General features: G+C 40.5%; 1 protein-coding gene across 1 annotated transcript; it reads right to left on the bottom strand.

Moving 5' to 3' along the window:
• Positions 1-5860: 5860 nt before the first annotated feature.
• On the bottom strand, positions 5861-12456 carry hacd2 (3-hydroxyacyl-CoA dehydratase 2). The gene is made up of 7 exons (XM_053440115.1): positions 12269-12456; positions 10410-10527; positions 9563-9581; positions 9103-9191; positions 8281-8402; positions 7261-7439; positions 5861-6981 (listed from the first exon to the last, which is right to left on the bottom strand). Exons 1-7 carry the CDS (start codon positions 12388-12390, stop codon positions 6899-6901), a joined length of 732 nt encoding a protein of 243 aa, XP_053296090.1. The 5' UTR covers positions 12391-12456; the 3' UTR covers positions 5861-6898.
• Between the last annotated feature and the right edge of the window lie 720 nt (positions 12457-13176).

The raw sequence follows: 13176 nt of genomic DNA, 5'->3' as shown, positions 1-13176 counted from the left end.
AGTCTGTGCGCTTCCTATCTTTCTGATAAACTGGAAACTGTCACAGCTTGAAATGTTTACTCTTAAAATCTTTCAAAAGTCGACATGGAATTATCCAAATCAATTAAGAAAGGAGTGATTAAAAAAAAAAAACTGCCTCCGGGGATAAAAACAATTGAACATGCGCAAAAGTCACAAGGGAGCCAGTTGCGCACATGGGGGAGGAAACATGTGGTCCAGGTGGATTTGGCTCCACATCATTGGGCCCAATTAAGTACCATCCATGGAGAGGTTGCACGGCAGTGCACAATGCTGACGATGAACCCATCACACCCAAGCAGATAGTCCCTGGAGATCAGAGCGCATCGCCGTCAATTACACCGTGGATCCGTTATATCTGCGCACATGTTTCCTGGGCTCTTGTGAGCGGTTTGTGCGTAGGAGAGACGCTGGAGGAGGATTCAAAGGGTGAATCCCATGTCGGCGGTTCCTCCGAGACGCACCGTAACATCTCAGCCTGCACAGCGGTGGGAGCCTCACGTTTGGCCGCCGAGCATCATCACGATCCTCAGCACACTTGCGGGGATGGGAGCGGAGGAGACAAACTCACCGGCCGCTGCTCCTTCTCCTCCGATGGCAGCCGCAAACAACACCCCCCTGGTCCATGGTGCAGCGTGCGTTTGCAACACGGTCAGTTCGCCGTCAGCCTCGGCGCCGGATCACTGTCCAACAGCTGTCCATCACTGTTCAATTCCCCCAGGGAGCGACTTGGGCTTTGGTTCAGCAGCCAGGGCTCCGCGCAAGGACAACCCGCGGCATGCAGCGTCTACCCGGCGGTGCCAAAGCGCTAACTCTCCCCGGCTCGGACGGTCCGCTCGGTGTCTGGTTCGGAGCGGGGCATCATCACATATTTACCGCTGATTGCTGCTCTGATTGTCATTCAACCAAGTGTGCTTCCTGCGGCCCGCCTCTCCGCCGCGCTGCCACTGGAGGAGATGATAGGATGAGTCACGCTCCGGCGCCTTGTCATTGGACGACGGGCCCGTCAATCAACGTCTGAGGCTGCGCGGCCCCCGGGCGCTTTCGATGAATGGGCGGGGTCTGTCTTCACAGCTGGATGAGACCCCACCACTTCCACACACACCCACACACACTCTGGGGGTCCTGGGACTTGAGGTCCAATAACATAATGAGGCCTATTCTCACAGAATGGTTTTTACTTCATTGTTTCTTTAGGTAGCCTGTACTATTTTGTCATTGCTTTTAAAGTGGCAGTGTGTAGAAGGTATCCTCCCCTTCCAAACATGAAAGAGAACCTGTGGTACCTTCAGTTGTCATAAAAACTCAAAAGGTGTTAGACTTTGTCCACTACTACAATGAAAATGGCGGCCTCCAAAGAGAAGACCCCCGATGTAAATATAAAGTATTTGAATATAAAGGGCCCATTCTTGGGTAAATAAAGCAACTTGCTGTATAATTCAGATGAAACACACTCGTGAAAACATCACTAAGAATATTTTATATAGAACTGCTGTCAATATATCCCCTTCACCCTAATATTACACACAGGAGCTTTTAAATAAGGTTCTATAATTTAGGCAAATTTAGATTTTGTATCATAAGTCAATTTTAGTTTTAGATTTGATATCCTATGTCGTCCTAAGTTTTAGATTTTGTATCATTTGTCGTCTTTAGTTTTAGATTTAATATAATTTGTCATCTTTAGTTTTAGGTGTTGTACTTTATGATTTGTCGACTCAGGCTTTGCATTTGGTATGATATCAAAATTAGTAATGATTCTTTTCTCATATGTATATCAAATGTATTTTGGTTTGGGAAATTTACACATATTTAACATTTTAAATGATGAATCAAAAATCGAAATCGAAAGCTATCATCATGCTCAGCTCTTTTTATCTTTTCCAGCTAAAGTACAATAGGGTGAGTGTACATGCGGACTATGACTTAATTAAGAACCAGTATAAGATGGGGTTAGAAAAAATATGTGTCCCTTGTGCCATAATTTCCAGTGGCAGTCTACTACCATTTACATCCAGGAAAAGAGCATTTGTGCCATTTAAGTTCACATTGTGTGCTAACCAATACAAATGGGAGGCATGTGAGAGGGAGCCTCGTGTGTTTGCTGGGACCAGCTCACCTCCAGCTGAATTCCCTCTGCTGCTTTTTGAATTCATCAAGGGTGAAACAGTGTTAACGGATAGAACAGGATTGCCATTCAAAACCGTCTTCATCAAATGAAAAGGGAACTCAGATATAAATCAGATACAAATTTGTCTTGATTTCAGTTGAGCTGCTTGTTTCCTCTTCTTGTCCCATGACTTCTTTGCTTGCTCTCTTTAAAGTCTCACACAAACACAGTGTATTGCTGAATAATACAAAGGAATATTAAACTCAAACAGACTAATGTGGGTGTGAGAAAGTGTCCATTCCTCCCGTGACATTGTTTGTTCCCCATCAATTAACTACAAGTTCAAAGTGGACACATGTTATTTAACAGGTACAATACATTCTTTTACAATAGCAAACTACTTAAAACATTTTAACTTGCCTATAATGAACCAGCACCAAGCATATCTGTGATATGAAGCTCAGCTCAGAAGCTCAGAAAAATCCAGAACATAATTTTAAGTAAAACAAGTACATAAGCAAAAAGTACAAAGATTGATAATTCAGCCCCAAATGTGACCTTGTGCCGAACAGAGGGTTGACGGTTGAAATTGTGTGTGTCCCTCTCCCACAACAGCTGTTCCCTAAATCTTCAGTTCAACATATTAAAGGAGGGTAAGTAGGCTGCCGGCTTACCAAGATAATATTTATTACATGTTATTTTGATGTAAAAACATGACCCTCAGTGATTCAGGGGATCTTTATTCAACATTTAAACTGGGGCAGCTTTAGAAACTTTTATTTAATAATTAAAGGGATAGTTCACAGAAACATTTAATTTCACTCATCTACTCACCATTATGCCCCCATACTGCTCCTGTGGTGTCTGTACAGCTTCAACAGTTTTTTCATACAAATTCAAACCAGCAGTTCGGTTTTATTTCATCAAAAAGTTTACATCTCCTCCAATGTGTAACATTTCATATTATGTATACTATGTGTGATCGCATGTGATGCTCCTTACATCACTTGTTGATCATTGATATGATCGGACCGATGACAGACTGACTTGTTGTTTCATGTGACAATCATTGGCTCTTCTGTTGCTCCTGAACGAACCTGAATGTTCAGGAGCTTGAAATAAAAGGCCAGTGGCATGATCCGTCTCCTGAGACGTGCACTTCCTGACCTGCCACCAAAATCCATTTTCATTAGGGTGAATGCATGACAGTGTGGATAATGAGTTTAAAAGCTTTGTCTGAGCTGGTTTGCATCTGGTGAAGCCTTCCAGTGCCATTAAAGTGCACGTCCTGTCGTCCTGCATGAGTCACTGCTACATTTAAAGCAAACATGGAGATCCTCCACTGGTTCTTCCTGAATTATTAGGTGCAGTAAAACTCACAGTTGAATAATAGTGTCTATGCTTCCCATGTTAGGTTTATTGTAAATATAGACTAATTGTTCATTCCTGTACAAAGTATACTGGCCCCATGCAAAACATTTGTATCAAAACTTTATTCAGCAGAGCCAGTTCTGGAGTAACATATGCCATGCTTTAGTATTTTCTTTTTTTAAGCCATGTTGAAACACAGGTCATCATTTCAGGCGTCCACATTTCTACTTTCATGCAGTTTTACAACGAGCTGCACTTCTGCTCCCTGCAACACATTTCAAACAAGCATCCAATATCATGCTCCATAACTTTGAGAGGATGAGGAGAAAAAAGACAAACACTTTGCTGTTGCTGCAGAACAAAGGAGTGGGAGACAGTTTCCTGATCATGACGTCTAGCAGGACTTCAGCAACATACCGTTTTGGAGGTGGACTAATAAGAGGATGATGAGAGTTAGCTTCCGAAAGAAATAGTTTGAAGAAACAATGAATGGTCCGTTCACCCTGGTGACAGAACATACTTACCTCTTGTGGAAAAGTACTGAGATATATTTGAGATATTAATTTCTAAGTTTTCTGCCTTTCAAGAATATTGATTAAATCTAGAAAGACACGCAAATATTAAAAAGTGTATGATATCAGTCACTCTGGATATGACAGAGATCTCACTGTAGACTCTATTCATTTTAACCATGATCTACATAATGTTAAATGTAATAAATACCAGATTCGACAATTGAGAGCAGTGGCTTCAAAGCTGTGTAGTGGGATAAACTACTATTAGTGTAACATATGTGCATTGGATCCATAGATACATTTTTCTGGCCGTATAAAGAGGAGTCTGGCAACAGTTTCACTTTTTGAATGTTCATTTTTAATGTTAATTTAATTAAACTCAAATAAAATGTTCTGTTATGGAGGTGGAAATCTCAAGAGTGAAATTAAAACTCTCTGGTTGTACATGTTCTGCCAGGGGTTTGTGAAAAGATGTTCTTTGTATTTTTTGATGAACAGACCATTTAAAGAGTAAGCAGAAGACTTTTTTGCTGACCGCAAGGGGTTAAAGTTCCTGCTTTTAGAGAAGTATTCATAAGGATGAAGGTGCTGCAGACTCATAGTCTCAACTACAAGAGGTCAACGAAAGAATGATTGACTGATTTGTGTTACGCTTTTTGACAAACAACTGCAGCTGAGCAAAAGAAAATATCAACCATTTAGGAGGACAACAGAAAAAATGTGTAATGTCCCTGACAAAGTAAATGTCTTACTTTACCAGGAAACCTAATAAAATAATGTAACTATTCTTATTCACAGTTCTTCTTGTGTTGTACGTTATTAAATCCACCAACGAATACAAGCTCAGTAAATACGTCAGAACCGAGCGTGTTTGTGCCTCAAGGGAAAAGCACTCCAGCTCAAAATAGTTAAATCACTTTTATGCACCTAAGTATTGTGACATCACTGTTTCAAAAAAGTCCATTAACTTAACCATCCAACACATTTCTGGGCTACAATGTATTTTATCCTTCGTGTCACACGTTTAAAGCTCATTTAATCTGAAAACATTGTTGCTACTGTAGGTTGTGCTATCTGTTCTTTTTTGCGCAAGTCTCATAATAATCATGTCATAATTTTCTTCTATAATCAAAGTTTTAAACCTCCCTTCAACTGACCCCCTTAATTAAGGAGGTTATGTTTTCACCGCAGTCTGTTTGTTTGTAAGCAAGTTTACACAGAAGCAGCTTAATGGATTTCCACTAAACTTTGTGGAAGGATGTGGGATAGGTCAGATAAGAAGTCATTAAATTTTGTGGCAGATCTAGGAATTGTTTTCCACTTTCGAGATTGGATGTTTTTTTGTTTGTTTTTTACATTTTAACTATTTCACAGGGAATAATTATTGGCTCTTGATGAAAATAAATAAATCCGAAATATTTTGGGATTGTTTGTAATTTAGGACTTTTGGGCCTTGGTAGAGGTATGTGCACGACTAAAGGCAAAAAAGTAGAAAGTGTGCAAGGTGTAAATTGGATGGTTCACAAACTATCATTTAAATGCTAAACTATGCTAAAAGCAGTTAGTTTCAATAGATAGAGGGATAAAAAAAAACTGAAGCAGCTGAAGAGATTAGGCATGTGTGAAGGAAAAGCACGACTCCTCTTCAGCCACCTACTGGCTACTTCAGGGTAGTGAACATCAAACAATGAGGGGAAACCAACCGACAACATCCATGGGGAACGGAAATTTTAAATGAGTTGACACATCAACATTATCAATGTCAGACCATGAGATAAATCATGAGTGCAAACACCAAATGAACAGCAACACAAGAGGAAAACAGATGGAAAACCATGCAAGCACAAAAAGGAAAATAATCATTTATTGATTAAATTAGGAATGTAATCAAAAGTCTGACTGTATTGAAATGAAGAAAAAAAAACAGACATGTGGACTTGACACTGTAGATGCAAAACATACAGACAACCTAGTTGTGGAAATAGTCTTCACATTGTTTTCTCTTCATTGCACTGAAGGAAAACTGCATCTTAAAAAAAGACAATAGGGAGTTGAGAAATCTATCTTTCCATAGTCATTGAAAAATGAGATTATTGATTCTATCAGTGCAGGATGCAGTTCAATGCTTTGTCGTGACCGAGTAATGCCGCTCAAGTCAAAATACAGTTTCTCTGTAGCCGTAAGATCTTTAGCTATAATAAAGTTACTGCAGTTCGATGCCTCCGCCAAGGACGTCACGTTTTCGTCTGTTTGTTAGTTGGTTGGTTTGCAAGATTACGCATAAATGACTAAATTGATCTCTGTGGATCCAGGAATTACTTCTCACTTTTGTACACATTACGAGAGAGATATTTTACTAGGAGACTGATATCCATGAGTGTGTGGGATTTGGAGCAGATTCAATAAAAATGTGGTTTCATAAGGGGACTTGGCGGAGGTATACACTAGTTTTTAATAACTTCCATGTCAAATGACCCACTGACCTCAAACAAATTGTATTATAACCCTAGACAAAGAAGACTTATTTTATTACCTCCACCAAGTGGGTTGTGTTTTCATTTGCATTTGCTGTTAGTTGGTTTAACATGGCGAGATAGGCCGTTAGCCTTGGCGGAGGCCTTCGATGCCCTACTAGTTCATGAATGAAAACATCAAAACAACCAAAAAAATAACACCAGTTCGTTCATTAGTGAGCATTTATATAACCCAGACAACAGCTGCAAGAGAAAAAGTAATAATAATAACTTTGCTTGATAATTTGATCGTCTGCCAGGTCAGCTCTGGCAGTTTGAAAACTGCCCGGGTTTTATGTAAATCAGATGCGATTTAGTTCCTCTTCTCTCGGTTGTTTTGTTTTTTCATTTCTGCGTGAATACTGTTCAGCTCACTCCACTTTGCTGTAGTCGTCTATGTGGCCCAGGACCTTCTTCCTCTGTCGTATCATGTGGAAGTAAAGCTGGGGGAAGACTGAGGGGAGGCAGAGGGGGATCAGTATGTGAAATAAAGACTTTAACATCAAACTACAACAAAAGACACTTGTTTTTATATTGCAAATTGGTATTCATTGGAAAATGGGAGAAATTTTCTTCTAGTGAAGAAAGAAGAAAAGAAAATGTCAAATTTGTCTTTAGCAGGACTCTGTATATTTGTGATTTTAAGTACATTCATACTGGAAGAACAGGATTGATGCTGCGTGTTTTTATTATCACTAAAGGATGAAAAAGTAACATTTGCTTGTTGACTTACGGGGAATGTAGGAGATCATGACGAGGATGAGGAAGGTGTGGTAATCGAAGGAGAAGTTGTACTTGTTGGGAAGAGTGACGGAGTACAGGCCCGTCTTCTGCACATACGGCAGAGCTGCATAGATAGTCAGCAACTCCCCGGTCACTCCCATAGGATACAGCGCAAAGAAGAAGGTGTACCTGCAGCAGAGGGGTTTGAGAGGGAGAGAAGGGAAAAAAATTGAACCGGTTGTTATGCTACATGAGGGGTGGGCAGTACAGCTGGTATCAATAGCAAAACAATGATTGAGAAAAGCATGATATGGATTTTATATATTGGTGTTTGCACCACAAAAATGAATAAGTAGGGCAATGGTTCGAGTACACACTGACCAATAAGTGTCTTTAAAGAAAAGAGTTGAATTTGATTAAAGGCCTGGTGCAAATTCTAATGGAAACACATTAAAGAAAGAAAGAAACGGCTGCATTCCCACTTTTAATCCAGAAATAAAACCTTAAGTATGTAGCAACACAAATATTACATTAAACTCTAAATACCCTGTGATATAAATATTTTACAATCTGCTGCTTTGCAAAAATGTAAATAAATAGGATGTAACTGCCTCTACATAGTTAACCCCAGTACTGTTGAGGGATCAGGCCTTGAGAGCAGAAAGCTTTGCAATTAAACATGAGATACACTGAGCGGCTTTTCTCCTGCACAGAGAATAGATATCAAAGGGAGAAGATAAAATGATCCCTCTCTTCTTTAACTACAAACGGGTGAATTAGCAGTTTTTCCGTCTCTCAGGGTGCAACTTGAGCTAAAAGTTGAATGCTAATATAGGGACGGCCTCATTTGCTAGCTGGCAACAAACACTGTGGGGAGGGAGGAACTTGACAACTGTTGCTCTGCTTGTAGATGCACATGAATCCCATCAGGCACATAAGGAGATGAGGATTTGTACAGTGGAAACAGCACAACATTTTCAGTGGGTGTGATGATCCATGCTTCTCAGCAAGTTAACAGACGTTTTCTTACCTGGCCCATTTGATGAGGTATGGCAGGTGGTTGAGCAGGCTGAAGGTGTAGAAGGAGTAGCGGATGATCTCCGTGACGGTCCAGGCTGTGACGAACAGCAGCACACTGTCCTCGCTCTGCACCTGCACAAAACACAAAGGATGATGGGAGGAGGAGCGAGTGGGGAACATGCATCATGCTGCGGTAGTTAATCTGCTGTTGGATAATCGAGATCTCTTCATCGCAGAACCATGCTGTTTGAAATCAGATCACACTGCAGGCTGCTGGTCTCCATCCTCAGATATTAGGTTAAAACTGATGCATTAGGATGTTAAAGAAATAAAAGACGCAATCCCTGACACACACTTACAGTCTATATACAGTTTTCATACACATACACATTTAAAAGGAATGAGAGAAAAACTTGTTAGTATATCATACAATAGACAAACAAAAGAAACACAACATTAAAACATCATTGGTTATTCACTAGATTCATTCCTGCAACTCTACAGCAAGACCGTCTGACATTACTTACACATTTACTCCTCTCCAATCTAATCCAATCCAAATCTATCAACAGGGCAAACAGTAAATCAACTGGTCACTGTTGAACATGAAGCCATTTTCCACTATTGTGTCACTAAAGTTGCTTTCAGACATGCACTGAACTCCTGAAATAGACATTTCCCAAAGTTGTTCTTGCCATCCGCCAAAGGAAAACTCGGAAAATGTCTGAATCCCCAATATTCCGAACAGGAGTGCTGGTCTGAAAATGGCTTGAAAGAATAAGAAAGAGTGTATCGTGAAATGTGAGTGTGACTGGAGAGAAACTGGTCTTACCTCTCTGACACTGTGTGTGACGGCCCAGGTGAGGAACACACGGGACATGACCTGGAATCCAGTCAGGACCACTGAAGATGGTACAATTCCTGAGATATGAGGCAAAAGACACACACTTGATATCTGTGAATGTATGTGTGTGTGTGTGTGTGTGTGTGTGTGTGTGTGTGTACATGCTCAGACTGGGAAAAGTCAGCTAGCTTTAGCTCCAAATCCCAGATAATGAACAACATGACTGTGAACTCATCCGGTAACACCATGAGAGTCGTCAGCTTCTCAACTATGGCTCTGGCAAACACTTGAAATATGAAAAGCTTCAGTTTTGTCTGCACTTCCTGTGCATCTGAGAAACATCTTCAAATTAAATCTGACAAGTCACCAATAGAATGTGGCCAGACCACTTTATAATATAAAGATATCAGTCACTGCTTTGGAGGGTGGAGGCTGAAGAGAGACTCACCTACGGCACAGTGCACTATCTGTTAAAGGAGGAGATAAGAGAAAATTAGTCAACATGCTGCTGCTCGTGGTTATTTGTTTCCTATCTCTCATGCATCCCTGGAAATAATCTGATTAATGCAGTTAAATCATGCTCATTTTCAATATTATCATCGATTTCCTATTTATAGTCTCAAGACGAATGTTTTTTGAATGTGCACAACTTTATTACACATAAACTCAGTCTATTTCTAAATTATGTGATGATTATTTTCCAATTCACAAAAGCGACTGATGCCCTGAACATCGATTTATAACATATGGTGTTCAATCTGTTCACAGACCATTTCATGAATGAAAACTATTCTCCTCTTACTAAGCTACAGTGTGTCTGGACAGGATCACTGAAACACCTCATTTGAGCAGCCTCCACACTGCAGGACACACGTGTGTCTCAGTGTGAATCAGCCGGACATACCACGCTGAGATGTTACAGAGCCCATACCAAACCCTGAACAGATAACAGGCCTGTGGAACCCGCTGCACATCCACACTCAAACTGATTTTATCAACCTGATGAAGTTTATTTCTTTGACATCTTCTTTTTTTTAAGTAATGAAAATGATGATGGATCTTGATGGGGAATAAAACTATCTTTTTTAGGAGAGTAGGATGTTTGGTGAAGATCCAAATAAAAATCCCAAACTAGTGAATTTAAATGTGGTCTCATGATGGCACTGTTGGGCCTTGGCGGAGGTATGCGCTCTACCGAGTGCCTTCTATATTAAATAAAGTCTCATCATATATACATACTGTGTTAAATGAAATATATTGTGTCTGTATCACTCAGCCATTGGTGCTCAGCTCACCTCCAGCATAGCTCCAGTCTGAAAGAATTTCAGAGGCTTCTCTATAGAGTAGTACAGCCCATGGTAGCTTCCTCTGGCCAGGTAAGCTCTGACCAGACCCACAGCGATCACCAGCCACCTGGACAACAGAGGACAAACATGTCAAAAATAAAAAAATCTACCTGATGATCTGATGAGCGAAATGGAAATTGGCATTTGGCTTGTGTGCATTCGCTGTTTTAAACATAAGGATTGCATGTAATCTAAGAAATCATTGATATAAATATACACAAACTCAGATATACAATATGTTCCGTCTCCTAAAATTGGTTGTTATATCAACCACACTGTTCTATTGTTAATATTCTACTCAATAACTTAAGTCATGTTATTAAATAGAGTTAGATTTTTGTGTAAATATAAAAAACTAAGTGAAAAGTACATATTGAACCATGTGGGTATATTTCTAGATGGAGAACTGTTCCCTGATCATAACATACAATAAAAAAAACATTGTAACAATGTCATGTCATGCGTTACTTCATTCAGGTGAAACCTGTCTCCCTCCACAGAGAGGTCAGAGGTCAGCTGCAGCACAGAGCTGGCGGAGGCACAAGCTGAGCAGAGCTGAGCGAGGAAAAGGTTTCACTTCACACTTTGCTTTCACAGACTGAAGAATGTGACTCGTATGTAAACTGCCCCAATAATCATATCAATAAAAGGGCCAGTTCAGCCGGAACTGTGCGGGCCTGCTTAGCAGATACTGCAGTGGAAACGTGTACGACACCCTGACTCGTGCTCAGTACAAAGCCAGCAGTGTGAGGCTCATCCACACTGAGCGAGACACAATGTGACCTAACTGGTTAGAACACAGAGCAAACAACAACCACCACTCCATTGTGCAATAGGGTGCAAATGAGTGCGATAAAACTGAGATAGTTTTCTGTTCATGGTCCAAGATGCATGTAATTACTTTTAAAATTTGCATATCTATGCTATGCTATCTGGGGCAGTGGAGGTCATACAAGGGGCGTGTACATCCAGTCTACTCGTATACAAACTTAACTTTGAAAAATTCAAAATGCAGCTCAATAAAAAAAACATCAGACAAGTAGTTAAGGTGTTTTTAAATTTAAACCAATAATAATGTGACACTTACATTTAGACACATCGCTCAGCTCTAATCTATTACCACCATTGTTGCAGATGAATCCACTTTGCCTCGTTTCGTCTGAATTTCATTCTAATCTGGTTGAAATTATATTTTGAAAAGCATCTTTTCAACTTTTTTTGTGACGTCTTATAGCATAAGTGTCTCTTTTTTAAGAGTTAAAAATGTCAAACGTTTCTTGTTAACATTGTGAACATGTGTGTGTGTGTGTGTGTGTGTGTGTGTGTGTGTGTGTGTGTGTGTGTCTGCACTGTGTGCGTCTGCATGGTGTGCGCGTCTTCATGGTGTGTGTGTGTGTGTGTGTGTGTGTCTGCACGGTGCGTCTGCATGGTGTGCGCGTCTGCATGGTGTGTGTGTCTGCACGGTGTGTCTGCATGGTGTGTGTCTTTGTGGGTCAGACTAAAGTGCAGGGCAGGTGGTTGTCTGACGCTCATCAGCGTTAATCTGTGTGAGCCGTGAAACGTTCGTGAGCTAATTCAAAGTGACTTCACTACACAGCATGCTAGCACTGTTCATGCTAATTATATATATGCATCAAACAAGCTCATTCATAATCAAAAATCAACGGTGTTAGCAACAAAATCTGAAAAGTTCGAAAAGGAAAATCGTTCTGCCATTTAGTCTCATCTTGTTCTAAAGCAACACACATAGACATACACACATACACACACACTAGAGCCATGTTAGCACGAGGACACACGCTACATACCCCGCTGTCATAACAACGTTGTAAATGACCAGGTAGGCCGTGGCCAGGGCGCTGGGGCCCCTCTTCTTCTTCGGGGCCACATCACCGTGGGCTGCCTTGGTCCCCGCAGCAGCTGCCGACATGACTGCGACCCTCGACGGTGCTAGGTCCCGGACAACAGCGACTGTCTGTCGGGTTCACCGACTCACAGGAGGGAGGCACACACCCGGAAGTGCCGTCACGGGGACAGATGGCTCCCATATCCGTAGTTCCGCCTCCGCTTTCTGACGCTTTCAATGAAATATGACAATGAAAATCCACCATTTCCGCTTGAAACTTAATTTTAATAAAAAATCACTAGATTTAATATTTTTCATTTAGTATATAAATATATGTTTATACTGTATCTGCTGTACTTCCCGCGGAATTAAATAGTAACAGTAGAGCGTGAACTATCTTGAGCTAAGATTGTAGTCTTTGTCTCTTCCTGCAGAGAGACGCTCTTTAAAGGCTGGGGACTACATTACACTCAGCTGGCAATAATGATAGATAGATAGATAGATAGATAGATAGATAGATAGATAGATAGACAGATAGACAGATAGATACATACATAGGTAGATAGACAGAGAGAGAGAGAGAGAGAGAGAGAGAGAGAGAGAGAGAGAGAGAGAGATAGATAGATAGGTAGATAGACAGAGAGAGAGAGAGAGAGAGAGAGATAGATAGATAGATGGACAGACAGACAGACAGATAGACAGATAGATAGATAGATGTAATATAACGTATAATATACGTAATAATGTTTATACATTGATACCTTTCGATTATGATGTACTGTGGTAGAGAATAAATCTTTATGCGCTGATGTTCTTCTTTTCTGCCGCTAGATGTCTGTATTTATTTTTTACAAATAAAGACAAAATACT

This window comes from Pleuronectes platessa, chromosome 14, assembly GCF_947347685.1.
Source record: "Pleuronectes platessa chromosome 14, fPlePla1.1, whole genome shotgun sequence".
NCBI classification, from domain to species: domain Eukaryota; kingdom Metazoa; phylum Chordata; class Actinopteri; order Pleuronectiformes; family Pleuronectidae; genus Pleuronectes; species Pleuronectes platessa.
This window is presented reverse-complemented; position numbering and strand designations above follow the sequence as displayed.

Coding starts and splice junctions, on each gene's coding strand:
- hacd2 (XM_053440115.1), bottom strand. CDS start 12,390: ATGTCGGCAGCTGCTGCGGGGACCAAGGCAGCCCACGGTGATGTGGCC. Junction 8,403..9,102: donor TCACACACAGTGTCAGAGAG/GTAAGACCAGTT, acceptor TGTTTTGTGCAG/GTGCAGAGCGAGGACAGTGT. Junction 7,440..8,280: donor TACCTCATCAAATGGGCCAG/GTAAGAAAACGT, acceptor CCTCTGCTGCAG/GTACACCTTCTTCTTTGCGC.